This window comes from Dendrobates tinctorius, unplaced genomic scaffold (assembly GCF_039654945.1).
Source record: "Dendrobates tinctorius isolate UK_male_01 unplaced genomic scaffold, ASM3965494v1 ptg000483l, whole genome shotgun sequence".
In the NCBI taxonomy this organism is placed as follows: Eukaryota; Metazoa; Chordata; class Amphibia; order Anura; family Dendrobatidae; genus Dendrobates; species Dendrobates tinctorius.
The window spans coordinates 902,362-929,946 of NW_027362144.1; the positions used below are offsets into that span (position 1 = coordinate 902,362).

General features: G+C 58.4%; 1 protein-coding gene across 3 annotated transcripts; it reads left to right on the forward strand.

The window, feature by feature from the left end:
* The first annotated feature begins 28 nt into the window (after positions 1–28).
* On the forward strand, positions 29–27,585 carry AUP1 (AUP1 lipid droplet regulating VLDL assembly factor). 3 transcript variants are annotated; one of them, XM_073564735.1, is made up of 12 exons: positions 29–248; positions 7,040–7,126; positions 8,666–8,803; positions 16,800–16,944; positions 17,013–17,200; positions 18,081–18,156; positions 25,405–25,478; positions 25,717–25,783; positions 25,858–26,050; positions 26,721–26,842; positions 27,167–27,255; positions 27,330–27,585. In XM_073564735.1, the coding sequence occupies exons 2-12, from the start codon at positions 7,086–7,088 to the stop codon at positions 27,382–27,384; spliced, it is 1,188 nt and encodes a 395-aa protein (XP_073420836.1). In that variant the 5' UTR covers positions 29–248; positions 7,040–7,085; the 3' UTR covers positions 27,385–27,585. The 3 variants fall into 3 exon arrangements, with proteins under 3 accessions (XP_073420836.1, XP_073420837.1, XP_073420838.1); XM_073564736.1 differs by having other exon boundaries at positions 29–231; XM_073564737.1 differs by having other exon boundaries at positions 30–248; positions 18,084–18,156.

The following is a 27,585-nucleotide window of genomic DNA, read 5'->3' on the forward strand; positions in this document are numbered from 1 at the left end:
CCACGCCCACAGCGTAACCGCCCCCTGCGCAGTGCGATGGCGTCACTGCCGTGTCCCGCTCTCCCCCCTCCCCTCCACTGCGGCCTCCAATAATATGGCGGTGGTGAAGGCTGCGCGTCCTCTAGCGTCTGGTCTTCGCTCCCAGCGTCCTCCGCGCAGCCAATCAGCGCAGGACACGTCAACTGTCAACATGGCGGATTCCGTGAGGAGGATATGCGGGCGAGAACGGCAGTAAGGGGACTAGAGGGGTGAGACAGAGAGACCACCGGAGGAGAGGACTGGGGGAGAGAGAGAGACCACCGGAGGAGAGGACTGGGGAAGAGAGAGAGAGACCACCGGAGGAGAGGACTGGGGGGAGAGACAGAGAGACCACCGGAGGAGAGGACTGGGGGGAGAGAGAGACCGACCACCGGAGGAGGGGACTGGGGGGAGAGAGAGAGAGAGACCACCGGAGGAGAGGACTGGGGGGAGAGAGACCACCGGAGGAGAGGACTGGGGGGAGAGAGAGAGAGACCACCGGAGGAGAGAACTGGGGGGAGAGAGACCACCGGAGGAGAGGACTGGGGGGAGAGAGAGAGAGACCACCGAAGGAGAGGACTGGGGGAAGAGAGAGAGACCACCGGAGGAGAGGACTGGGGGGAGAGAGAGAGAGAGACCACCGGAGGAGAGGACTGGGGGGAGAGAGACCACCGGAGGAGAGGACTGGGGGGAGAGAGACCACCGGAGGAGAGGACTGGGGGGAGAGAGAGAGAGACCACCGGAGGAGAGGACTGGGGGGAGAGAGAGAGAGACCACCGGAGGAGAGGACTGGGGGGAGAGAGAGAGACCACCGGAGGAGAGAACTGGGGGGAGAGAGAGAGACCACCGGAGGAGAGGACTGGGGGGAGAGAGAGAGACACCACCGGAGGAGAGGACTGGGGGGAGAGAGAGAGAGACCACCGGAGGAGAGGACTGGGGGGAGAGAGAGACCCCCGGAGGAGAGGACTGGGGGGAGAGAGAGAGAGACCACCGGAGGAGAGGACTGGGGGGAGAGAGAGACCACCGGAGGAGAGGACTAGAGGGGTGAGAGAGAGAGACCACCGGAGGAGAGAACTGGGGGGAGAGACAGAGAGAGAGACCACCGGAGGAGAGGACTAGAGGGGTGAGAGAGACCACCGGAGGAGAGGACTAGAGGGGTGAGAGAGACCACCGGAGGAGAGAACTGGGGTGAGAGAGAGAGACCACCGGAGGAGAGAACTGGGGGGAGAGAGAGAGACCACCGGAGGAGAGAACTGGGGTGAGAGAGAGAGACCACCGGAGGAGAGAACTGGGGGGAGAGAGAGACCACCGGAGGAGAGGACTAGAGGGGTGAGAGAGAGAGACCACCGGAGGAGAGAACTGGGGGGAGAGACAGAGAGAGAGACCACCGGAGGAGAGGACTAGAGGGGTGAGAGAGACCACCGGAGGAGAGGACTGGGGGGAGAGAGAGAGACCACCGGAGGAGAGAACTGGGGGGAGAGAGAGAGACCACCGGAGGAGAGAACTGGGGTGAGAGAGAGAGACCACCGGAGGAGAGAACTGGGGGGAGAGAGAGAGACCACCGGAGGAGAGAACTGGGGGGAGAGAGAGAGAGACCACCGGAGGAGAGGACTGGGGGGAGAGACAGAGAGACCACCGGAGGAGAGAACTGGGGTGAGAGAGAGAGACCACCGGAGGAGAAGACTGGGGGGAGAGAGAGAGAGACCACCGGAGGAGAGAACTGGGGGGAGAGAGACAGAGAGACCACCGGAGGAGAGGACTGGGGGGAGAGACAGAGAGACCACCGGAGGAGAGGACTGGGGGGAGAGAGAGAACTGGGGGGGAGAGAGACCACCGGAGGAGAGGACTGGAGGGGTGAGAGAGAGACCACCGGAGGAGAGGACTGGGGGGAGAGAGAGAGAGACCACCGGAGGAGAGGACTGGGGGGAGAGACAGAGAGACCACCGGAGGAGAGAACTGGGGGGAGAGAGAGAGAGACCACCGGAGGAGAGGACTGGGGGGAGAGACAGAGAGACCACCGGAGGAGAGAACTGGGGTGAGAGAGAGAGACCACCGGAGGAGAGGACTGGGGGGAGAGAGAGACCACCGGAGGAGAGAACTGGGGGGAGAGAGAGAGAGACCACCGGAGGAGAGGACTGGGGGGAGAGACAGAGAGACCACCGGAGGAGAGGACTGGGGGGAGAGAGAGAACTGGGGGGGAGAGAGACCACCGGAGGAGAGGACTGGAGGGGTGAGAGAGAGAGACCACCGGAGGAGAGGACTGGGGGGAGAGAGAGAGAGACCACCGGAGGAGAGGACTGGGGGGAGAGACAGAGAGACCACCGGAGGAGAGAACTGGGGGGAGAGAGAGAGAGACCACCGGAGGAGAGGACTGGGGGGAGAGACAGAGAGACCACCGGAGGAGAGGACTGGGGGGAGAGAGAGAACTGGGGGGGAGAGAGACCACCGGAGGAGAGGACTGGAGGGGTGAGAGAGAGAGACCACCGGAGGAGAGGACTGGGGGGAGAGAGAGAGAGACCACCGGAGGAGAGGACTGGGGGGAGAGACAGAGAGACCACCGGAGGAGAGGACTGGGGGGAGAGAGAGAACTGGGGGGGAGAGAGACCACCGGAGGAGAGGACTGGAGGGGTGAGAGAGAGAGACCACCGGAGGAGAGGACTGGAGGGGTGAGAGAGAGAGACCACCGGAGGAGAGGACTGGGGGGAGAGAGACCACCGGAGGAGAGGACTGGGGGGAGAGACAGAGAGACCACCGGAGGAGAGGACTGGGGGGAGAGAGAGAACTGGGGGGGAGAGAGACCACCGGAGGAGAGGACTGGAGGGGTGAGAGAGAGAGACCACCGGAGGAGAGGACTGGGGGGAGAGAGAGAGAGACCACCGGAGGAGAGGACTGGGGGGAGAGACAGAGAGACCACCGGAGGAGAGGACTGGGGGGAGAGAGAGAACTGGGGGGGAGAGAGACCACCGGAGGAGAGGACTGGGGGAGAGACAGAGACCACCGGAGGAGAGGACTGGGGGGAGAGAGAGAACTGGGGGGGAGAGAGACCACCGGAGGAGAGGACTGGGGGAGAGACAGAGAGACCACCGGAGGAGAGGACTGGGGGAGAGACAGAGAGACCACCGGAGGAGAGAACTGGGGGGAGAGAGAGAGACCACCGGAGGAGAGGACTGGGGGGAGAGAGAGAGACCACCGGAGGAGAGGACTGGGGGGAGAGAGAGAGAGACCCCCGGAGGAGAGGACTGGGGGGAGAGACAGAGAGACCACCGGAGGAGAGAACTGGGGGGAGAGAGAGAGACCACCGGAGGAGAGGACTGGGGGGAGAGAGAGAGACCACCGGAGGAGAGGACTGGGGGGAGAGAGAGAGACCACCGGAGGAGAGGACTGGGGGGAGAGACAGAGAGACCACCGGAGGAGAGGACTGGGGGGAGAGAGAGACCACCGGAGGAGGGGACTGGGGGGAGAGAGAGAGAGACCACCGGAGGAGAGGACTGGGGGAGAGAGAGAGAGACCACCGGAGGAGAGGACTGGGGGAGAGAGAGACCACCGGAGGAGAGGACTAGAGGGGTGAGAGAGAGAGACCACCGGAGGAGAGGACTGGGGGGAGAGACAGAGAGACCACCGGAGGAGAGGACTGGGGGGAGAGAGAGAACTGGGGGGGAGAGAGACCACCGGAGGAGAGGACTGGGGGAGAGACAGAGAGACCACCGGAGGAGAGAACTGGGGGGAGAGAGACCACCGGAGGAGAGGACTGGGGGGAGAGAGAGAGACCACCGGAGGAGAGGACTGGGGGGAGAGAGAGAGACCAACGGAGGAGAGGACTGGGGGGAGAGACAGAGAGACCACCGGAGGAGAGGACTGGGGGAGAGAGAGACCACCGGAGGAGGGGACTGGGGGTAGAGAGAGAGAGAGACCACCGGAGGAGAGGACTGGGGGGAGAGAGAGAGAGACCACCGGAGGAGAGGACTGGGGGAGAGAGAGACCACCGGAGGAGGGGACTGGGGGGAGAGACAGAGAGACCACCGGAGGAGAGGACTGGGGGAGAGAGAGACCACCGGAGGAGGGGACTGGGGGGAGAGAGAGAGAGAGACCACCGGAGGAGAGGACTGGGGGGAGAGAGAGAGAGACCACCGGAGGAGAGGACTGGGGGGAGAGAGAGAGACCACCGGAGGAGAGGACTGGGGGGAGAGACAGAGAGACCACCGGAGGAGAGGACTGGGGGAGAGAGAGACCACCGGAGGAGGGGACTGGGGGGAGAGAGAGAGACCACCGGAGGAGAGGACTGGGGGGAGAGACAGAGAGACCACCGGAGGAGAGGACTGGGGGAGAGAGAGACCACCGGAGGAGGGGACTGGGGGGAGAGAGAGAGAGAGACCACCGGAGGAGAGGACTGGGGGGAGAGAGAGAGAGAGACCACCGGAGGAGAGGACTGGGGGGAGAGAGAGAGAGACCACCGGAGGAGAGGACTGGGGGGAGAGAGAGAGAGACCACCGGAGGAGAGGACTGGGGGGAGAGAGAGAGACCACGGGGGGAGAGAGAGAGAGACCACCGGAGGAGAGGACTGGGGGGAGAGAGAGAGAGACCACCGGAGGAGAGGACTGGGGGGAGAGAGAGAGAGAGACCACCGGAGGAGAGGACTGGGGGGAGAGAGAGAGAGAGACCACCGGAGGAGAGGACTGGGGGGAGAGAGAGAGAGACCACCGGAGGAGAGGACTGGGGGGAGAGAGAGAGAGACCACCGGAGGAGAGGACTGGGGGGAGAGAGAGAGAGACCACCGGAGGAGAGGACTGGGGGGAGAGAGAGAGAGACCACCGGAGGAGAGGACTGGGGGGAGAGAGAGACCACCGGAGGAGAGGACTGGGGGGAGAGAGAGACCACCGGAGGAGAGGACTGGGGGGAGAGAGAGACCACCGGAGGAGAGGACTGGGGGGAGAGAGAGACCACCGGAGGAGAGGACTGGGGGGAGAGAGAGACCACCGGAGGAGAGGACTGGGGGGAGAGAGAGACCACCGGAGGAGAGGACTGGGGGGAGAGAGAGAGAGACCACCGGAGGAGAGGACTGGGGGGAGAGAGAGAGAGACCACCGGAGGAGAGGACTGGGGGGAGAGAGAGACCACCGGAGGAGAGGACTGGGGGGAGAGAGACAACCGGAGGAGAGGACTGGGGGGAGAGAGACCACCGGAGGAGAGGACTGGGGGGGAGAGAGAGACGACTGGGGGGGAGAGAGACCACCGGAGGAGAGGACTGGGGGGAGAGAGAGACCACCGGAGGAGAGGACTGGGGGGAGAGAGACAACCGGAGGAGAGGACTGGGGGGGAGAGAGAGAGGACTGGGGGGGAGAGAGACCACCGGAGGAGAGGACTTGGGGGGAGAGAGAGAGACCACCGGAGGAGAGGACTGGGGGGAGAGAGAGAACTGGGGGGGAGAGAGACCACCGGAGGAGAGGACTGGGGGGGAGAGAGAGAGGACTTGGGGGGAGAGAGACCACCGGAGGAGAGGACTGGGGGGAGAGAGAGACCACCGGAGGAGAGGACTGGGGGGAGAGAGAGACCACCGGAGGAGAGGACTGGGGGGGAGAGAGAGAGGACTGGGGGGGAGAGACCACCGGAGGAGAGGACTTGGGGGGGAGAGAGAGAGAGACCACCGGAGGAGAGGACTGGGGGGAGAGAGAGAACTGGGGGGGAGAGAGACCACCGGAGGAGAGGACTGGGGGGAGAGAGACCACCGGAGGAGAGGACTGGGGGGAGAGAGAGAGAGACCACCTGAGGAGAGGACTGGGGGGAGAGAGAGAGACCACCGGAGGAGAGGACTGGGGGGAGAGAGAGACCGACCACCGGAGGAGAGGACTGGGGGGAGAGAGAGAGAGACCACCGGAGGAGAGGACTGGGGGGAGAGAGAGACCGACCACCGGAGGAGAGGACTGGGGGGAGAGAGAGAGAGACCACCGGAGGAGAGGACTGGGGGGAGAGAGAGAGAGACCACCGGAGGAGAGGACTGGGGGGAGAGAGAGAGAGACCCCCGGAGGAGAGGACTGGGGGGAGAGAGAGACCACCGGAGGAGAGGACTGGGGGGAGAGAGACAACCGGAGGAGAGGACTGGGGGGGAGAGAGAGAGGACTGGGGGGGAGAGAGACCACCGGAGGAGAGGACTGGGGGGAGAGAGAGACCACCGGAGGAGAGGACTGGGGGGAGAGAGAGACCACCGGAGGAGAGGACTGGGGGGAGAGAGAGACCACCGGAGGAGAGGACTGGAGGGAGAGAGAGAGAGACCACCGGAGGAGAGGACTGGGGGGAGAGAGAGAGACCACCGGAGGAGAGGACTGGGGGGAGAGAGAGAGGACTGGGGGGGAGAGAGACCACCGGAGGAGAGGACTGGGGGGAGAGAGACCACCGGAGGAGAGGACTGGGGGGAGAGAGAGAGACCACCGGAGGAGAGGACTGGGGGGAGAGAGAGAGACCACCGGAGGAGAGGACTGGGGGGAGAGAGAGAGAGAGAGACCACCGGAGGAGAGGACTGGGGGGAGAGAGAGAGAGAGACCACCGGAGGAGAGGACTGGGGGGAGAGAGAGAGACCACCGGAGGAGAGGACTGGGGGGAGAGAGAGAGGACTGGGGGGGAGAGAGACCACCGGAGGAGAGGACTGGGGGGAGAGAGACCACCGGAGGAGAGGACTGGGGGGAGAGAGAGAGACCACCGGAGGAGAGGACTGGGGGGAGAGAGAGAGACCACCGGAGGAGAGGACTGGGGGGAGAGAGAGAGAGAGAGACCACCGGAGGAGAGGACTGGGGGGAGAGAGAGAGAGACCACCGGAGGAGAGGACTGGGGGGAGAGAGAGAGACCCCCGGAGGAGGGGACTGGGGGGGGAGAGAGAGAGAGAGAGATGACCAGAAGAGAGGACAGGAGAGTGCAGGGATGGAGTGTGGGTTCCTAGGGTGGGGAGAGTTTATCGTCACTCCCTTCCTCTCCCTGCGTCCTGTGCACGGGGTGGATGTTGGGGCTGATACTTGTGGATCTTCTCTCTGCAGGGATTGATCTAATACCGGGAGGATCACTCTCATCATCCCACACAAGATGGAGCCGCCCGGATTGGAGCAGATGCTGGAGAGGCAAAGGTAAGAGGAGGAGGATAAGGGGATCGGATGTACAGGGGAGGAGGATACGAGGGATCGGATGTACGGGGAGGAGGATACGAGGGATCGGATGTACAGGGGAGGAGGATAAGGGGGATCGGATGTACGGGGAGGAGGATACGAGGGATCGGACGTACAGGGGAGGAGGATACGGGGGATCGGATGTACAGGGGAGGAGGATACGGGGGATCGGATGTACAGGGGAGGAGGATACGAGGGATCGGATGTACAGGGGAGGAGGATACGAGGGATCGGATGTACGGGGAGGAGGATACGGGGGATCGGATGTACAGGGGGAGGATACGGGGGATCGGATGTACAGGGGAGGAGGATACGAGGGATCGGATGTACAGGGGAGGAGGATACGAGGGATCGTATGTACAGGGGAGGAGGATACGAGGGATCGGATGTACAGGGGAGGAGGATACGAGGGGGAGGAGGATACGAGGGATCGGATGTACAGGTGAGGAGGATACGGGGGATCGGATGTACAGGGGAGGAGGATACGAGGGATCGGATGTACAGGGGAGGAGGATACGAGGGATCGTATGTACAGGGGAGGAGGATACGGGGGGATCGGATGTACAGGGGAGGAGGATACGAGGGGGAGGAGGATACGAGGGATCGGATGTACAGGGGAGGAGGATACGGGGGGATCGGATGTACAGGGGAGGAGGATACGGGGGATCGGATGTACAGGGGAGGAGGATACGGGGGATCGGATGTACAGGGGAGGAGGATACGGGGGATCGGATGTACAGGGGAGGAGGATACGGGGGATCGGATGTACAGGGGAGGAGGATACGGGGGATCGGATGTACAGGGGAGGAGGATACGGGGGATCGGATGTACAGTGGAGGAGGATACGGGGGGATCGGATGTACAGTGGAGGAGGATACGGGGGGATCGGATGTACAGGGGAGGAGGATACGAGGGATCGGATGTACAGGGGAGGAGGATACGAGGGATCGGATGTACAGGGGAGGAGGATACGAGGGGGAGGAGGATACGAGGGATCGGATGTACAGGGGAGGAGGATACGGGGGGATCGGATGTACAGGGGAGGAGGATACGGGGGGATCGGATGTACAGTGGAGGAGGATACGGGGGGATCGGATGTACAGGGGAGGAGGATACGGGGGGATCGGATGTACAGGGGAGGAGGATACGAGGGATCGGATGTACAGGGGAGGAGGATACGAGGGATCGGATGTACAGGGGAGGAGGATACGGGGGGATCGGATGTACATGGGAGGAGGATACGAGGGATCGGATGTACATGGGAGGAGGATACGGGGGGATCGGATGTACATGGGAGGAGGATACGAGGGATCGGATGTACATGGGAGGAGGATACGGGGGGATCAGATGTACAGGGGAGGAGGATACGGGGGGGGGATTGGATGTACAGGGGAGGAGGATACGGGGGATCGGATGTACAGGGGAGGAGGATACGAGGGGGATCGGGTGTTTGGGGGGGTCACCTGCTGCTCTCGGCTGAGGTGTTCTGCTCCTCTGCAGGTTCCCCGTTGATCTGCTGTCCCGAGGTCTGCTCCTCCTGTACGCTCCGCTAGGCCTCTGCCTCTTCCTCCTTCGTCTCTTCATTGGCGCTCATGTGTTCCTGGTGAGCTGCGTCCTACCCGACTGCGCCATCCGGAGGTACAGTTCTCGGACTGCAGGGTCCTCGTCTCTCAGTCCGGGGTCTCCCCTCATGTGCTGTGTTCTCTGGTGTCAGGCTCTTGGTTCGGGTCATGTCCTCGGTGCTCGGGGTCCTCGTCTCTCAGTCCGGGGTCTCCCCTCATGTGTTGTGTTCTCTGGTGTCAGGCTCTTGGTTCGGGTCATGTTCTCGGTGCTCGGGGTCCTCGTCTCTCAGTCCGGGGTCTCCCCTCATGTGTTGTCTTCTCTGGTGTCAGGCTCTTGGTTCGGGTCATGTGCTCGGGGTCCTCGTCTCTCAGTCCGGAGTCTCCCCTCATGTGCTGTTATCTGGTGTCAGGCTCTTGGTTCGGGTCATGTCCTCGGTGCTCGGGGTCCTCGTCTCTCAGTCCGGGGTCTCCCCTCATGTGCTGTGTTCTCTGGTGTCAGGCTCTTGGTTCGGGGCATGTCCTCGGTGCTCGGGGTCCTCGTCTCTCAGTCCGGGGTCTCCCCTCATGTGCTGTGTTCTCTGGTGTCAGGCTCTTGGTTCGGGTCCTGTCCTCGGTGCTCGGGGTCCTCGTCTCTCAGTCCGGGGTCTCCCCTCATGTGCTGTGTTCTCTGGTGTCAGGCTCTTGGTTCGGGGCATGTCCTCAGTGCTCGGGGTCCTCGTCTCTCAGTCCGGGGTCTCCCCTCATGTGCTGTGTTCTCTGGTGTCAGGCTCTTGGTTCGGGGCATGTCCTCGGTGCTCGGGGTCCTCGTCTCTCAGTCCGGGGTCTCCCCTCATGTGCTGTGTTCTCTGGTGTCAGGCTCTTGGTTCGGGGCATGTCCTCAGTGCTCGGGGTCCTCGTCTCTCAGTCCGGGGTCTCCCCTCATGTGCTGTGTTCTCTGGTGTCAGGCTCTTGGTTCGGGGCATGTCCTCGGTGCTCGGGGTCCTCGTCTCTCAGTCGGGGGTCTCCCCTCGTGTTGTGTTGTCTTCTCTGGTGTCAGGCTCTTGGTTCGGGTCTTGTGCTCGGTGCTCGGTGTCCTCGTCTCTCAGTCCGGGGTCTCCCCTCATGTGCTGTGTTCTCTGGTGTCAGGCTCTTGGTTCGGGGCATGTCCTCAGTGCTCGGGGTCCTCGTCTCTCAGTCCGGGGTCTCCCCTCATGTGCTGTGTTCTCTGGTGTCAGGCTCTTGGTTCGGGGCATGTCCTCGGTGCTCGGGGTCCTCGTCTCTCAGTCCGGGGTCTCCCCTCATGTGCTGTGTTGTGTTCTCTGGTGTCAGGCTCTTGGTTCGGGTCATGTTCTCGGTGCTCGGGGTCCTCGTCTCTCAGTCCGGGGTCTCCCCTCATGTGTTGTCTTCTCTGGTGTCAGGCTCTTGGTTCGGGTCATGTGCTCGGGGTCCTCGTCTCTCAGTCCGGAGTCTCCCCTCATGTGCTGTTATCTGGTGTCAGGCTCTTGGTTCGGGTCATGTCCTCGGTGCTCGGGGTCCTCGTCTCTCAGTCCGGGGTCTCCCCTCATGTGCTGTGTTCTCTGGTGTCAGGCTCTTGGTTCGGGGCATGTCCTCGGTGCTCGGGGTCCTCGTCTCTCAGTCCGGGGTCTCCCCTCATGTGCTGTGTTCTCTGGTGTCAGGCTCTTGGTTCGGGTCCTGTCCTCGGTGCTCGGGGTCCTCGTCTCTCAGTCCGGGGTCTCCCCTCATGTGCTGTGTTCTCTGGTGTCAGGCTCTTGGTTCGGGGCATGTCTTCGGTGCTCGGGGTCCTCGTCTCTCAGTCCGGGGTCTCCCCTCATGTGCTGTGTTCTCTGGTGTCAGGCTCTTGGTTCGGGGCATGTCCTCAGTGCTCGGGGTCCTCGTCTCTCAGTCCGGGGTCTCCCCTCATGTGCTGTGTTCTCTGGTGTCAGGCTCTTGGTTCGGGGCATGTCCTCGGTGCTCGGGGTCCTCGTCTCTCAGTCGGGGGTCTCCCCTCGTGTTGTGTTGTCTTCTCTGGTGTCAGGCTCTTGGTTCGGGTCTTGTGCTCGGTGCTCGGTGTCCTCGTCTCTCAGTCCGGGGTCTCCCCTCATGTGCTGTGTTCTCTGGTGTCAGGCTCTTGGTTCGGGGCATGTCCTCAGTGCTCGGGGTCCTCGTCTCTCAGTCCGGGGTCTCCCCTCATGTGCTGTGTTCTCTGGTGTCAGGCTCTTGGTTCGGGGCATGTCCTCGGTGCTCGGGGTCCTCGTCTCTCAGTCCGGGGTCTCCCCTCATGTGCTGTGCTGTGTTCTCTGGTGTCAGGCTCTTGGTTCGGGTCATGTGCTCGGGGTCCTCGTCTCTCAGTTCGGGGTCTCCCCTCATGTGTTGTGTTCTCTGGTGTCAGGTTCTTGGTTTGGGTCATGTCCTCGGTGCTCGGTGTCCTCGTCTCTCAGTCCGGGGTCTCCCCTCATGTGCTGTGCTGTGTTCTCTGGTGTCGAGCTCTTGGTTCAGGTCATGTCCTCGGGGTCCTCGTCTCTCAGTCCGGGGTCTCCCCTCATGTGCTGTGTTCTTTGGTGTCAGGTTCTTGGTTTGGAAAAACATGTAAATCTAGAGCCGCGGAGACACCATCACATGTTTCTCAACGCAAGCAATGACTAGCCAGGTCTTTCACCGGGAAGGAACAGCCACGGGAAGGGCAGTCTCCAATGAAGGAAACCACCTATGCCAAAACATGGTATCCATCCACAGACAGCTGTTTCGGGGTATTGCCCCTCATCAGTGTGGAGTAGGAAACTGGCTAGTAGGAGCAATGCCTAGTAAAAGACTGTGGCATAGGTGGTTTCCTTCATTGGAGACTGCCCTTCCCGTGGTTGTTCCTTCCTGGTGAAAGACCTGGCTAGTCATTGCTTGCGTTGAGTCCTCGTCTCTCAGTCCAGGGCTCCCCTCATGTGCTGTGCTGTGTTCTTTGGTGTCAGGCTCTTGGCTCGGGTCATGTCCTCGGTGCTCAGGGTCCTCACATCTCAGTCCGGGGTCTCCCCTCATGTGTTGTGTTGTCTTCTCTGGTGTCAGGCTCTTGATTCTGGTCATGTTCTCTGCTCGGTGTCCTCGTCTCTCAGTCCGGGGTCTCCCCTCATGTGCTGTGTTCTCTGGTGTCAGGCTCTTGGTTCGGGGCATGTCCTCAGTGCTCGGGGTCCTCGTCTCTCAGTCCGGGGTCTCCCCTCATGTGCTGTGTTCTCTGGTGTCAGGCTCTTGGTTCGGGTCATGTTCTCGGTGCTCGGTGTCCTTGTCTCTCAGTCCGGGGTCTCCCCTCATGTGCTGTGCTGTGTTCTCTGGTGTCAGGCTCTTGGTTCGGGTCATGTCCTCGGTGCTCGGGGTCCTCGTCTCTCAGTCCGGGGTCTCCCCTCATGTGCTGTGTTCTCTGGTGTCAGGCTCTTGGTTCGGGTCATGTCCTCAGTGCTCGGGGTCCTCGTCTCTCAGTCCGGGGTCTCCCCTCATGTGTTGTGTTCTCTGGTGTCAGGCTCTTGGTTCGGGGTATGTCCTCGGTGCTCGGGGTCCTCGTCTCTCAGTCTGGGGTCTCCCCTCATGTGCTGTGCTGTGTTCTCTGGTGTCAGGCTCTTGGTTCGGGTCATGTGCTCGGGGTCCTCGTCTCTCAGTTCGGGGTCTCCCCTCATGTGTTGTGTTCTCTGGTGTCAGGTTCTTGGTTTGGGTCATGTCCTCGGTGCTCGGTGTCCTCGTCTCTCAGTCCGGGGTCTCCCCTCATGTTCTGTGCTGTGTTCTCTGGTGTCGAGCTCTTGGTTCAGGTCATGTCCTTGGGGTCCTCGTCTCTCAGTCCGGGGTCTCCCCTCATGTGCTGTGTTCTTTGGTGTCAGGTTCTTGGTTTGGAAAAACATGTAAATCTAGAGCCGCGGAGACACCATCACATGTTTCTCAACGCAAGCAATGACTAGCCAGGTCTTTCACTGGGAAGGAACAACCACAGGAAGGGCAGTCTCCAATGAAGGAAACCACCTATGCCACAGTCTTTTACTAGGCATTGCTCCTACTGGCCAGTTTCCTACTCCACACTGATGAGGGGCAATACCCCGAAACAGCTGTCTGTGGATGGATACCATGTTTTGGCATAGGTGGTTTCCTTCATTGGAGACTGCCCTTCCCGTGGTTGTTCCTTCCCGGTGAAAGACCTGGCTAGTCATTGCTTGCGTTGAGTCCTCGTCTCTCAGTCCGGGGCTCCCCTCATGTGCTGTGCTGTGTTCTTTGGTGTCAGGCTCTTGGTTCGGGTCATGTCCTCGGTGTTCGGGGTCCTCGTCTCTCAGTCCGGGGTCTCCTCATGTGCTGTGCTGTGTTCTCTGGTGTCAGGCTCTTGGTTCGGGTCATGTTCTCGGTGCTCGGTGTCCTCGTCTCTCAGTCCGGGGTCTCCCCTCATGTGCTGTGTTCTCTGGTGTCAGGCTCTTGGTTCGGGGTATGTCCTCGGTGTCCTCGTCTCTCAGTCCGGGGTCTCCCCTCATGTGCTGTGCTGTGTTCTCTGGTGTCAGGCTCTTGGTTCGGGTCATGTTCTCGGTGTCCTTGTCTCTCAGTCCGGGGTCTCCCCTTATGTGCTGTGTTCTCTGGTGTCAGGCTCTTGGTTCGGGTCATGTCCTCGGTGTCCTCGTCTCTCAGTCCGGGGTCTCCCCTCATGTGCTGTGCTGTGTTCTCTGGTGTCAGGCTCTTGATTCGGGTCATGTTCTCGGTGTCCTTGTCTCTCAGTCCGGGGTCTCCCCTTATGTGCTGTGTTCTCTGGTGTCAGGCTCTTGGTTCGGGTCATGTCCTCGGTGCTCAGGGTCCTCGTCTCTCAGTCCGGGGACTCCCCTCATGTGCTGTGTTCTCTGGTGTCAGGCTCTTGGTTCGGGGTATGTCCTCGGTGCTCGGGGTCCTCGTCTCTCAGTTCGGGGTCTCCCCTCAAGTGCTGTGCTGTGTTCTCTGGTGTCAGGCTCTTGGTTCGGGTCATGTCCTCGGTGCTCGGGGTCCTCGTCTCTCAGTCTGGGGTCTCCCCTCATGTGCTGTGCTGTGTTCTCTGGTGTCAGGCTCTTGGTTCGGGTCATGTTCTCGGTGTCCTTGTCTCTCAGTCCGGGGTCTCCCCTCATGTGCTGTGTTCTCTGGTGTCAGGCTCTTGGTTCGGGTCATGTCCTCGGTGCTCAGGGTCCTCATCTCAGTCCGGGGACTCCCCTCATGTGCTGTGTTCTCTGGTGTCAGGCTCTTGGTTCGGGGTATGTCCTCGGTGCTCGGGGTCCTCGTCTCTCAGTTCGGGGTCTCCCCTCATGTGCTGTGCTGTGTTCTCTGGTGTCAGGCTCTTGGTTCGGGGTATGTCCTCGGTGCTCGGGGTCCTCGTCTCTCAGTCCGGGGTCTCCCCTCATGTGCTGTGCTGTGTTCTCTGGTGTCAGGCTCTTGGTTCGGGTCTTGTGCTCGGTGCTCAGGGTCCTCGTCTCTCAGTCCGGGGTCTCCCCTCATGTGTTGTGCTGTGTTCTTTGGTGTCAGGTTCTTGGTTTGGAAAAACATGTAAATCTAGAGCCGCGGAGACACCATCACATGTTTCTCAACGCAAGCAATGACTAGCCAGGTCTTTCACCGGGAAGGAACAACCATGGGAAGGGCAGTCTCCAATGAAGGAAACCACCTATGCCAAAACATGGTATCCATCCACAGACAGCTGTTTCGGGGTATTGCCCCTCATCAGTGTGGAGTAGGAAACTGGCTGGTAGGAGCAATGCCTAGTAAAAGACTGTGGCATAGGTGGTTTCCTTCATTGGAGACTGCCCTTCCCGTGGTTGTTCCTTCCCGGTGAAAGACCTGGCTAGTCATTGCTTGCGTTGAGTCCTCGTCTCTCAGTCCGGGGTCTCCCCTCATGTGCTGTGTTCTTTGGTGTCAGGCTCTTGGTTCGGGTCATGTCTTCGGGGGTCCTCGTCTCTCAGTCCGGGGTCTCCCCTCATGTGCTGTGCTGTGTTCTTTGGTGTCAGGCTCTTGGTTCGGGTCATGTCTTCAGGGGTCCTCGTCTCTCAGTCCGGGGTCTCTCCTCATGTGTTGTCTTCTCTGGTGTCAGGCTCTTGGTTCGGGTCATGTCTTCGGGGTCCTCGTCTCTCAGTCCGGGGTCTCCCCTCATGTGTTGTCTTCTCTGGTGTCAGGCTCTTGGTTCGGGTCATGTCTTCGGGGTCCTCGTCTCTCAGTCCGGGGTCTCCCCTCGTGTGCTGTGTTCTCTTGTGTCAGGCTCTTGGTTCGGGTCATGTCCTCGGTGCTCGGGGTCCTCGTCTCTCAGTCCGGGGTCTCCCCTCGTGCTGTGTTCTCTGGTGTCAGGCTCTTGGTTCGGGTCATGTCCTCGGTGCTCGGGGTCCTCGTCTCTCAGTCCGGGGTCTCCCCTCATGTGCTGTGTTCTGTGGTGTCAGGCTCTTGGTTCGGGGCAGGTGCTCGGGGTTCTCGTCTCTCAGTCCGGGGTCTCCCCTCATGTGCTGTGCTGTGTTCTCTGGTGTCAGGCTCTTGGTTCGGGGCATGTCCTCGGTGCTCGGTGTCCTCGTCTCTCAGTCAGGGGTCTCCCCTCGTGCTGGGTTCTCTGGTGTCAGGCTCTTGGTTCGGGTCATGTCCTCGGTGCTCGGGGTCCTCGTCTCTCAGTCAGGGGTCTCCCCTCGTGCTGGGTTCTCTGGTGTCAGGCTCTTGGTTCGGGGCATGTCCTCGGTGCTCGGGGTCCTCGTCTCTCAGTCAGGGGTCTCCCCTCGTGCTGGGTTCTCTGGTGTCAGGCTCTTGGTTCGGGTCATGTCCTCGGTGCTCGGGGTCCTCGTCTCTCAGTCAGGGGTCTCCCCTCGTGCTGGGTTCTCTGGTGTCAGGCTCTTGGTTCGGGGCATGTCCTCGGTGCTCGGGGTCCTCGTCTCTCAGTCAGGGGTCTCCCCTCGTGCTGGGTTCTCTGGTGTCAGGCTCTTGGTTAGGGGCATGTCCTCGGTGCTCGGGGTCCTCGTCTCTCAGTCCGGGGTCTCCCCTCATGTGCTGTGTTCTGTGGTGTCAGGCTCTTGGTTCGGGGCATGTGCTCGGGGTCTCCCCTCATGTGCTGTGCTGTGTTCTCTGGTGTCAGGCTCTTGGTTTGGGTCATGTCCTCGGTGCTCGGTGTCCTCGTCTCTCAGTCCGGGGTCTCCCCTCATGTGCTGTGCTGTGTTCTCTGGTGTCGAGCTCTTGGTTCAGGTCATGTCCTCGGGGTCCTCGTCTCTCAGTCCGGGGTCTCCCCTCATGTGTTGTGCTGTGTTCTTTGGTGTCAGGTTCTTGGTTTGGAAAAACATGTAAATCTAGAGCCGCAGAGACACCATCACATGTTTCTCAACGCAAGCAATGACTAGCCAGGTCTTTCACCGGGAAGGAACAACCACGGGAAGGGCAGTCTCCAATGAAGGAAACCACCTATGCCACAGTCTTTTACTAGGCATTGCTCCTACTGGCCAGTTTCCTACTCCACACTGATGAGGGGCAATACCCCGAAACAGCTGTCTGTGGATGGTTACCATGTTTTGGCATAGGTGGTTTCCTTCATTGGAGACTGCCCTTCCCGTGGTTGTTCCTTCCCGGTGAAAGACCTGGCTGGTCATTGCTTGCGTTGAGTCCTCGTCTCTCACTCCGGGGTCTCCCCTCATGTGTTGTGTTGTCTTCTCTGGTGTCAGGCTCTTGGTTCGGGTCATGTCTTCGGGGTCCTCGTCTCTCAGTCTGGGGTCTCCCCTCATGTGTTGTGTTCTCTGGTGTCAGGCTCTTGGATCGGGTCATGTCCTCGGTGCTCGGGGTCCTCGTCTCTCAGTCCGGGGTCTCCCCTCATGTGTTGTGTTGTCTTCTCTGGTGTCAGGCTCTTCGTTCAGGTCATGTCTTCGGGGTCCTCGTCTCTCAGTCCGGGGTCTCCCCTCATGTGCTGTGTTCTCTGGTGTCAAGCTCTTGGTTCGGGGCATGTCCTCGGTGCTCGGGGTCCTCGCCTCTCACTCCGGGGTCTCCCCTCATGTGTTGTGTTGTGTTCTCTAGTGTCAGGCTCTTGGTTCGGGTCATGTCCTCGGTGCTCGGGGTCCTCGTCTCTCAGTCCGGGGTCTCCCCTCATGTGCTGTGTTCTCTGGTGTCAGGCTCTTGGTTCGGATCATGTCTTTGGTTCTCGGGGTCCTCGTCTCTGAGTCCGGTGATCGGGACGCTGCAGTGAAGATTTTCGTCAGTAATCACGTAACCTGCATGGATCACAACGTCTTGAGTCTCCTGACCTCGTGCAGCACGGTAGGCTCCTACATGTTGGGGTGTCTTCTTTACTCCGTGTTTTTTTCTGATCTTTTTCTGTATTTCAGCCGGCCGTGTCATGTCCTCCGGGATTCTTGTGTTGGGCTCGAGGATTCCTAGAACTTGGGGCCCCTGGGAGCCGGATTCAGCTACTGGAGTCTTTGAAGCATTATCTGTCCCAGCCGGGTAGTCCTCCTCTGCTACTGTTCCCAGAGGAGGGGACTACGAATGGTGGTGTCGGCCTGCTGCACTTTAGGTACTTTGTGGAATCCCGGTGCACGTGCTGTGTGGGGATCTGGTTGCATGTACGGTTGGGGGATGGGTGTCCTACTAAGTATACCGCCTCGGGATCACGGGCTAGCCGACCTCGTGTACCGCGCAGGGATCAGGGGCTGTCCAGCCGCATGTACCATGTGGGTATCGGGATTAGGAGCTGTCCGACCACGTGTACTGCGCGGGGATTGGGATCTGGGGATGTCCAGCTGCGTGTACCGCGCAGGGATCAGGGGCTGTCGAACCACGTGTACTGCGCGGGGATTGGGATCAGGGGCTGTCCAGCTGTCCATCCGCGAGTACCGAATGAGTATCGGGATTAGGAGCTGTCCAACCACGTGTATTGCGCGGGGATTGGGATCTGGGGATGTCCAGCTGCGTGTACCGCGCAGGGATCAGGGGCTGTCCATCCGCGAGTACCGAATGGGTATCGGGATTAGGAGCTGTCCAACCACGTGTACTGCGCGGGGATTGGGATCTAGGGATGTCCAGCTGCGTGTACCGCACAGGGATCAGGGACTGTCCATCCGCGAGTATCGAATGGGTATCGGGATTAGGAGCTGTCCAACCACGTGTACTGCGCGGGGATTTGAATCTGGGGATGTCCAGCTGCGTTTACCGCGCAGGGATCAGGGGCTGTCGAACCACGTGTACTGCGCGGGGATTGGGATCTGGGGCTGTCCAGCCGCGTGTACTGCGCAGGGATCTGGGGATGTCCAGCCACGTGTACGGTGTGGATATCGGGATCAGGGCTGTCAAGCCTCGTGTACTGCGCAAGGATCAGGATCAGGGGCTGTCCAGCCGCGTGTACCGCCCGGGGATCGTGGGGTATAAACTGTGATTCTCATTGATGTTTTGTCTAGCAGCTCGTGGGCGTTTTCACTGTCAGACTCTCTTCAGCCGGTGACCCTGCGGGCGAACCGACCTCTCCTATCAGTGGTGAGTCCTCCCGTTCCCTGATGTTGTCTCGTTCACCCTAGTACAGGCGTTGTCCTGGATGATCAGTGGCGTGTCTGCAGCTTTGGCGCTCGTCCTGCTCTTTCTCTCGCCCTGTCTTCTCTTGGTGTCTCCTGCAGACAGTGACCGGAGTTCTGGTGATACATGGAGATGTTCTGATTTTCCCTCCCATTGTTTACCCACTCTTCTTTCCCCTCTCACCCGCACCTTTTTTGTGTTTCTCACCCGACTCCTCTTTTTGGCTCACACTTGCCCCACTGCTCGTCCCACTCATCCCTCCCCCCCCCCCATCCTCTTTTTGTCCTCTTTGCCCTAGCCTCTCTCCTCATCCCTCTACCCACCCTCTGTCCTCTTTTCCCCAGCCCACCCCATCCTCTTTGCCCCCGTCTTGGCCCTCTCCTGCCACTCTGTCCTCTGACCTGGTCTAGTCCCACTCCCCGCCTCTCCTCACCTCTTCCCTTCCCTCGCCCCTTTCTCCACCCTCTCTCCTCTTTTTATTTTCTGCAACTCACCTTCTCGCCTCATGTATTCCTTGCCCATATCTCCGCCCTCGGCGTTCTCCTCTCCCTGCCCCTCGCCCTCTCCCTGCCCCTCGCCCTCGACCCTCTCCCCACGCTCTGTCCTTTTTTGATCCATTTAGCCCTCACCTTCACTTGAGCTCCCCTCGAGTTCTTTTCGCCCCTCTCCCCACCCTCTGTCCTTTTTGACCTTGTCTAGTCTCTCCTAGTCCCTTGCCCCATGCCCTTTTCCCCATCCATTGTCCTCTTTTTATTCTTTTTGCCCGCACTTTGCCTTCTCCTTGCCTTGTATTCTCTTTGCCCCTCTTCCCACACTCCACCCTCTTTTTATCCTCATTGCACTCGCATCACCTTATTTGCCTCGTATTCTCCTCACTCCTTTCACCACCTTCTGTCCTCTTTTTATCCTCTTTGCCCTTGCCTTCTCTTCGCCTCATGTTCTCCCCACCCTCTGTCCTCTTTGACCTCGTCTTGTCTCTCTCCCCACCCTTTGTGCCCTCTCCTCACCCCTTTCCCCACCCTCTGTCCTCTATTTATCCTCATTGCACTCGCCTCACTTTCTCCTTGTCTCGTGTTCTTTGCCCCTCTCCCCATCCTCTGCCCTTTTTTTATCCTCTTTGCACTTGCCTCACCTTCTCTTCACCTTATGTTCTCCTCACACCTCTCCCCACCCTATGTCCTTTTTAGCCTCTTTGCATTTGCCTCACATTCTCTTTGCCTCTCTCCCTACCCTCTGTTATTGTTTTATCCTCTGCCTTCGCCTTACCTTCTCCTCGCTCCTCTCCCCACACTCTGTCCTCTTTTTATCCTCTCTGCCCTCGCCTTACCTTCTCCTTGCCTTATGTTCTCCTCGCTCCTCTCCCCCCCCGACCTCTTTTTATCCTCTTTGCTCTCGTCTCTCCTTCTCCTTGCCTTGTGTTCTCCTCGCTCCTCTCCCCACACTCTGTCCTCTTTTTATCCTCTTTGCTCTCGCCTTACCTTCTCCTTGCCTTGTGTTCTCCTCGCTCCTCTCCCCACACACTACCCTCGCCTTACCTTCTTGCCTTGTGTTCTCCTCGCTCCTCACCCCACACTCCGCCCTCGCCTTACCTTCTTGCCTTGTGTTCTCCTCGCTCCTCACCCCACACTCTGCCCTCGCCTTACCTTCTTGCCTTACCTTCTCCTCACACTCTGCCCTCGCCTTACCTTCTTGCCTTGTGTTCTCCTCGCTCCTCACCCCACACTCTGCCCTCGCCTTAACTTCTTGCCTTGTGTTCTCCTCGCTCCTCACCCCACACTCTGCCCTCGCCTTACCTTCTTGCCTTGTTTTCTCCTCGCTCCTCACCCCACACTCTGCCCTCGCCTTAACTTCTTGCCTTGTGTTCTCCTCGCTCCTCTCCCCACACTCTGCCCTCTCCTTACCTTCTTGCCTTGTTTTCTCCTCGCTCCTCACCCCACACTCTGCCCTCGCCTTACCTTCTTGCCTTGTGTTCTCCTCGCTCCTCACCCCACACTCTGCCTTCGCCTTACCTTCTTGCCTTGTGTTCTCCTCGCTCCTCACCCCACACTCTGCCCTCGCCTTACCTTCTTGCCTTGTGTTCTCCTCGCCTTACCTTCTTGCCTTGTGTTCTCCTCGCTCCTCTCCCCACACTCTGCCCTCGCCTTACCTTCTTGCCTTGTGTTCTCCTCGCTCCTCTCCCCACACTCTGCCCTCGCCTTACCTTCTTGCCTTGTTTTCTCCTCGCTCCTCACCCCACACTCTGCCCTTGCCTTACCTTCTTGCCTTGTGTTCTCCTCGCTCCTCACCCCACACTCTGCCCTCGCCTTAACTTCTTGCCTTGTGTTCTCCTCGCTCCTCACCCCACACTCTGCCCTCGCCTTACCTTCTTGCCTTGTTTTCTCCTCGCTCCTCACCCCACACTCTGCCCTCGCCTTAACTTCTTGCCTTGTGTTCTCCTCGCTCCTCTCCCCCCACTCTGCCCTCTCCTTACCTTCTTGCCTTGTTTTCTCCTCGCTCCTCACCCCACACTCTGCCCTCGCCTTACCTTCTTGCCTTGTGTTCTCCTCGCTCCTCTCCCCACACTCTGTCCTCTCCTTACCTTCTTGCCTTGTTATCTCCTCGCTCCTCACCCCACACTCTGCCCTCGCCTTACCTTCTTGCCTTGTGTTCTCCTCGCTCCTCTCCCCACACTCTGCCCTCGCCTTAACTTCTTGCCTTGTGTTCTCCTCGCTCCTCACCCCACACTCTGCCCTCGCCTTAACTTCTTGCCTTGTGTTCTCCTCGCTCCTCACCCCACACTCTGCCCTCGCCTTACCTTCTTGCCTTGTGTTCTCCTCGCTCCTCACCCCACACTCTGCCCTCGCCTTACCTTCTTGCCTTGTGTTCTCCTCGCTCCTCACCCCACACTCTGCCCTCGCCTTACCTTCTTGCCTTGTGTTCTCCTCGCTCCTCACCCCACACTCTGCCCTCGCCTTACCTTCTTGCCTTGTGTTCTCCTCACTCCTCACCCCACACTCTGCCCTCGCCTTACCTTCTTGCCTTGTGTTCTCCTCGCTCCTCACCCCACACTCTGCCCTCGCCTTACCTTCTTGCCTTGTGTTCTCCTCGCTCCTCACCCCACACTCTGCCCTCGCCTTACCTTCTTGCCTTGTGTTCTCCTCGCCTTACCTTCTTGCCTTGTGTTCTCCTTGCTCCTCACCCCACACTCTGCCCTCTCCTTACCTTCTTGCCTTGTGTTCTCCTCGCTCCTCTCCCCACACTCTGCCCTCGCCTTACCTTCTTGCCTTACCTTCTCCTTGCTCTTCTCCCCACACTCTGCCCTCGCCTTACCTTCTTGCCTTGTGTTCTCCTCGCTCCTCTCCCCACACACTGCCCTCTCCTTACCTTTTTGCCTTGTGTTCTCCTCGCTCCTCACCCCACACTCTGCCCTCTCCTTACCTTCTTGCCTTGTGTTCTCCTCGCTCCTCTCCCCACACTCTGCCCTCGCCTTACCTTCTTGCCTTACCTTCTCCTTGCTCTTCTCCCCACACTCTGCCCTTGCCTTACCTTCTTGCCTTGTGTTCTCCTCGCTCCTCACCCCACACTCTGCCCTCGCCTTACCTTCTTGCCTTGTGTTCTCCTCGCTCCTCTCCCCACACACTGCCCTCTCCTTACCTTCTTGCCTTGTGTTCTCCTCGCTCCTCACCCCACACTCTGCCCTCGCCTTACCTTCTTGCCTTGTGTTCTCCTCACTCCTCTCCCCACACTCTGCCCTCGCCTTACCTTCTTGACTTACCTTCTCCTTGCTCTTCTCCCCACACTCTGCCCTCGCCTTACCTTTTTGCCTTGTGTTCTCCTCGCTCCTCTCCCCACACACTGCCCTCTCCTTACCTTCTTGCCTTGTGTTCTCCTCACTCCTCACCCCACACTCTGCCCTCGCCTTACCTTCTTGCCTTGTGTTCTCCTCACTCCTCTCCCCACACTCTGCCCTCGCCTTACCTTCTTGACTTACCTTCTCCTTGCTCTTCTCCCCACACTCTGCCCTCGCCTTACCTTCTTGCCTTGTGTTCTCCTCGCTCCTCTCCCCACACTCTGCCCTCGCCTTACCATTTTGCCTTGTGTTCTCCTCACCCCACACTCTGCCCTCGCCTTACCTTCTTGCCTTGTGTTCTCCTCGCTCCTCTCCCCACACTCTGCCCTCGCCTTACCTCCTTGCCTTGTGTTCTCCTCGCTGCTCTCCCCACACTCTGCCCTCGCCTTACCTTCTTGCCTTGTGTTCTCCTCGCTCCTCACCCCACACTCTGCCCTCGCCTTACCTTCTTGCCTTGTGTTCTCCTCGCTCCTCTCCCCACACACTGCCCTCTCCTTACCTTCTTGCCTTGTGTCCTCCTCGCTCCTCTCCCCACACTCTGCCCTCGCCTTACCTTCTTGCCTTGTGTTCTCCTCGCTCCTCTCCCCACACTCTGCCCTCGCCTTACCTTCTTGCCTTGTGTTCTCCTCGCTCCTCACCCCACACTCTGCCCTCGCCTTACCTTCTTGCCTTGTTTTCTCCTCGCTCCTCACCCCACACTCTGCCCTCGCCTTACCTTCTTGCCTTGTGTTCTCCTCGCACCTCTCCCCACACTCTGCCCTCTCCTTACCTTCTTGCCTTGTGTTCTCCTCGCTCCTCACACCACACTCTGCCCTCGCCTTACCTTCTTGCCTTGTGTTCTCCTCGCTCCTCTCCCCACACTTCCCTCGCCTTACCTTCTTGCCTTACCTTCTCCTTGCTCTTCTCCCCACACACTGCCCACGCCTTACCTTCTTGCCTTGTGTTCTCCTCACTCCACACTGTGCCCTCTTTTTATCCTCTTTGCCCTCGCCTTACCTTCTTGCCTTGTGTTCTCCTCGCTCCTCACCCCACACTCTGCCCTCGCCTTACCTTCTTGCCTTGTGTTCTCCTCGCTCCTCACCCCACACTCTGCCCTCGCCTTACCTTCTTGCCTTGTGTTCTCCTCGCTCCTCACCCCACACTGTGCCTCTTTTTATCCTCTTTGCCCTCACCTTACCTTCTTGCCTTGTGTTCTCCTCGCTCCTCACCCCACACTCTGCCCTCGCCTTACCTTCTTGCCTTGTGATCTCCTCGCTCCTCACTCCACACTCTGCCCTCACCTTTCCTTCTTGCCTTGTGTTCTCCTCGCTCCTCACCCCACACTCTGCCCTCACCTTACCTTCTTGCCTTGTGTTCTCCTCGCTCCTCACCCCACACTCTGCCCTCGCCTTACCTTCTTGCCTTGTGTTCTCCTCGCTCCTCACCCCACACTCTGCCCTCGCCTTACCTTCTTGCCTTGTGTTCTCCTCGCTCCTCACCCCACACTCTGCCCTCGCCTTTCCTTCTTGCCTTGTGTTCTCCTCGCTCCTCACCCCACACTCTGCCCTCGCCTTACCTTCTTGCCTTGTGTTCTCCTCGCTCCTCACCTCACACTCTGCCCTCGCCTTTCCTTCTTGCCTTGTGTTCTCCTCGCTCCTCACCCCACACTCTGCCCTCGCCTTACCTTCTTGCCTTGTTTTCTCCTCGCTCCTCACCCCACACTCTGCCCTCGCCTTACCTTCTTGCCTTGTGTTCTCCTCGCTCCTCACCCCACACTCTGCCCTCGCCTTACCTTCTTGCCTTGTGTTCTCATAGAATCATAGAATCGTAGAGTTGGAAGGGACCTCCTGGGCCATCTGGTCCAACCCCCTGCTCAAAGCAGGATTCGCTAAATCATCCCAGTCAGATGTCTGTCCAGCCTCTGTTTGAAGACTTCCATTGAAGGAGAACTCACCACTTCTCGCGGCAGCCTGTTCCACTCATTGATCACTCTAACTGTCAAAAAGTTTTTTCTAATATCTAATCTGACACAATATTCCAGATGAGGTCTGACCAAAGAGGAGTAGAGGGAAATAATGACTTCACGTGATCTAGACTGTATGCTTCTGTTAATACATCCTAGAATTGCATTTGCCTTTTTTGCTGCTGCATCACACTGTTGACTCATATTCAGTCTGTGATCTATTAGTATACCCAAGTCTTTTTCACATGTGCTGTCACTTAGCCCTATTCCTCCCATTCTATATATGCTTTTTTCATTTTTATTGCCCAGATGTAGTACTTTGCATTTCTCCCTGTTAAAAACCATTCTGTTAGTTGCTGCCCACTTCTCCAGTTTATTTAAATCTTTTTGAATCCTCTCTCTCTCTTCTCTAGTATTAGCTATCCCTCCTAGCTTTGTGTCATCAGCAAATTTAATCAGTTTACCCTCAATTCCTTCATCTAAATCGTTGATAAAGATGTTGAACAATACAGGGCCCAGGACAGAGCCCTGTGGTACCCCACTTGAGACATTCTTCCAACTGGATGTGCAGCCATTTACGACCACTCTTTGGGTCCGATCACTAAGCCAGTTATGAATCCACCTAACAGTTGCCTTGTCCATTCCATACTTAGTCATTTTTTCAATAAGGATTGTATGAGAGACTTTGTCAAATGCTTTGCTGAAGTCAAGATATACTATATCTACAGCATTTCCTTGATCCACCCAATCAGTGATACCGTCATAGAAGGAAATTAAGTTAGTCTGACATGACTTATTAGTTACAAACCCATGCTGACTCTGTTTAATCACTTCATTCTTATCCAGATATTGACATACATGTTGTTTAATAATTTGTTCAAAGATCTTTCCTGGTATAGAAGTCAGACTCACCGGCCTATAGTTACCTGGGTCCACCTTCTTCCCCTTTTTGAAGATAGGAACAACATTTGCTCTTCTCCAGTCTTCTGGCACTTCTCCTGTTCTCCAAGAATTTTCAAAGATTATGGAGAGGGGTTCAAAAATTTCTTCTGCTATCTCCTTCAGTACTCTGGGGTGTAATTCATCTGGACCTGGAGACTTGAATTCATTTAGGTTAGCTAAGTGTTTCCTCACTATCTTTCTGTTTATAGATATCCTGGATTCTTCTATTCCCTTAATAGGACAGTGAATAACAGTTGATGTTGCATTTCCTTTCTGAGAGAAAACAGATGCAAAATAGGAATTTAAAAGTTCAGCCTTCTCAACATCCTGTCTTACCATTTCATCATTTTCATCCTGTAAATTCTCCTCGCTCCTCACCCCACACTGTGCCCTCTTTTTATCCTCTTTGCCCTCGCCTTACCTTCTCCTTGCCTTGTGTTCTCCTTGCGCCTTTCCCCACCCTCTGTCCTCCCTTTGGTGACCTTTCTCTCTCTTGCAGGCGGTGGCTGGTTCGCCCTGGTACGTTGAGCTGTTTTGGACGCTCTTTTCCCCATACTCTGTGTATCATGTCAGGTAGGGGATTCTCTTTCTATGTTGTTGGTATCTGCAGGGGGTGGGTTTGATTATCTTCGCCCACTTTTCTGGGCGTAGCGTCCTAGTGATCCATATGGGGGATGTTCACTATAGAGTCTTGATCTTTGGTTGCTCCTCCCACATGTGGCTGACGGGGCCATGACATTACAGAGTGGTTACATGCAGGAGGGAGGATACCTGCAGGAGTGACAAGCCTCACCCTCCGCTCTGATTACAGATGGCTGCCGCCAGTGTGCCGCTCGCTCAGAGAGTCTGATGATGACTTTGCTTCCCGCGTACAGAAGGTGAGGAGGAGGGGCTGCGACAATGGTGCCCTCTGTCTCCGCCCTCCAACACCAAACTCCCCTTCTCTCCACAGCTCTTGGCACTGACACTTGGTGTCCAGGGCACAAAACACACAGCTGCCGATAGCACAGAACACGTGAAGAGGAGGAGGAAGCGAGAAACCCCCCTAAGCATGCACACCGTGTCTCCAGCTGCAAGCCACATGGCACAGTGTGTGAAGGAAGTGTTACCCCAAGTGCCGCTTTCCGTCATCCACCAGGACCTGGGTAATGGTCAGGGGAGAAGTAATGCAGGGGGCAGAGATAATAAAGCTGTAGATGATGGGATTGAAGAGGTGGAGATGGTAGATCATGTGATCAGAAGGGGCGGAGATGGTAGATCATGTGATCGGAAGGGGCGGAGATAGTAGATCATGTGATCGGAAGGGGCGGAGATGGTAGATCATGTGATCGGAAGGGGCGGAGATGGTAGATCATGTGGTCGGAAGGGGCGGAGATGGTAGATCATGTGATCGGAAGGGGAGGAGATGGTAGATCATGTGATCGGAAGGGGAGGAGATGGTAGATCATGTGATTGGAAGGGGGCGGAGATGATAGATCATGTGATTGGAAGGGGGTGGAGATGATAGATCATGTGATCGGAAGGGGGTGGAGATGATAGATCATGTGATCGGAAGGGGGTGGAGATGGTAGATCATGTGATCGGAAGGTGCGGAGATGGTAGATCATGTGATCGGAAGGGGCGGAGATGGTAGATCATGTGATCGGAAGGGGCGGAGATGGTAGATCATGTGATTGGAAGGGGGCGTAGATGGTAGATCATGTGATCGGAAGGGGCGGAGATGGTAGATCTAGTGACCGGGAGATTATAGACTTGCCTGTACTAGATCTGCTGTTCTGCTGCATTGTGGCAATTTGCATTTTCTGATTTCCTCAGCTCAGACCGGATGTGTAGACGCCACGATCACAAACCTGATAGAAGGACGAGTTCAGTATCAGCAAGAGGAGGAATCACAAACAGGAAGCGAGATGCCGCCGGGGAGGACGGCAAGCTCCGAGGTAGGTGGTCAGGTGATAACGGACGGGCTATGCGGTGTCGCCTCCTCAAGGTGAAGTGATCCAGCAGAGTGAGTGGCGGGTGGAGTGCTCTGGCAGTGTTGGGCGCCGTGTAGTGGTATTTCCAGGTAGGGTGTCAGTATTGCTGCTGATTATGTGCAGAGGTTTGCGCTATTGTGGGCAGTGCCTGGCGGGATTGTAAGCGGGGCGTTGCAATATTATGGGCAGAGCTTTGCGGTATTGTGGGCGGGGCTTTGTGCTATTGTGGGCGGGGAGTTACAATTTTATTAGGTGCTTCCCTACTCGCCTGACGATTCTTCTTCTCAGCCGATACCGCGAAGTTTTGCTCGTCGGCCGGAGGACAGACACCTGTCATTACAGGAGCGGAAGGAGGCGCTGTACGACTGTGCACGCAGGTAGGTGACCTCGCTGGGGGTGGTCCTCGCTGCTGGGGGGCTGTCCTCTTCATAGCGACCGCTGTCTCTTGCAGGAAATATCTAGACAAGTTTGGAGGAGTCGCAGTAGCGAAGGAGAAAAGCGAATGATGGACACGCTGAAGAGGAGGAAGGGGGAGACCATCGTAGGCGGCCAAGGGGCGGCGTTCCCTGGCCAGCTGTACGGATGTCGGCAGCTCCTGCTCTGCGACTGGTTACCAGTGATGAGGGTTGTACTCCGTGCACCTCGGGGGCTGTCATGTACATAAAACGCAGGATATTTTGTAAGAAATAAAACGTAATTATGATTTT

Bases quoted from the DNA above. Each gene is read 5' to 3' on its own strand.
- AUP1 (XM_073564735.1), top strand. From the start codon at position 7,086: ATGGAGCCGCCCGGATTGGAGCAGATGCTGGAGAGGCAAAG. The intron at 8,804-16,799 runs GTACAGTTCTCG...CTCTGGTGTCAG, and splicing joins CCCGACTGCGCCATCCGGAG to GCTCTTGGTTCGGATCATGT. The intron at 25,784-25,857 runs GTGAGGAGGAGG...TTCTCTCCACAG, and splicing joins TTGCTTCCCGCGTACAGAAG to CTCTTGGCACTGACACTTGG.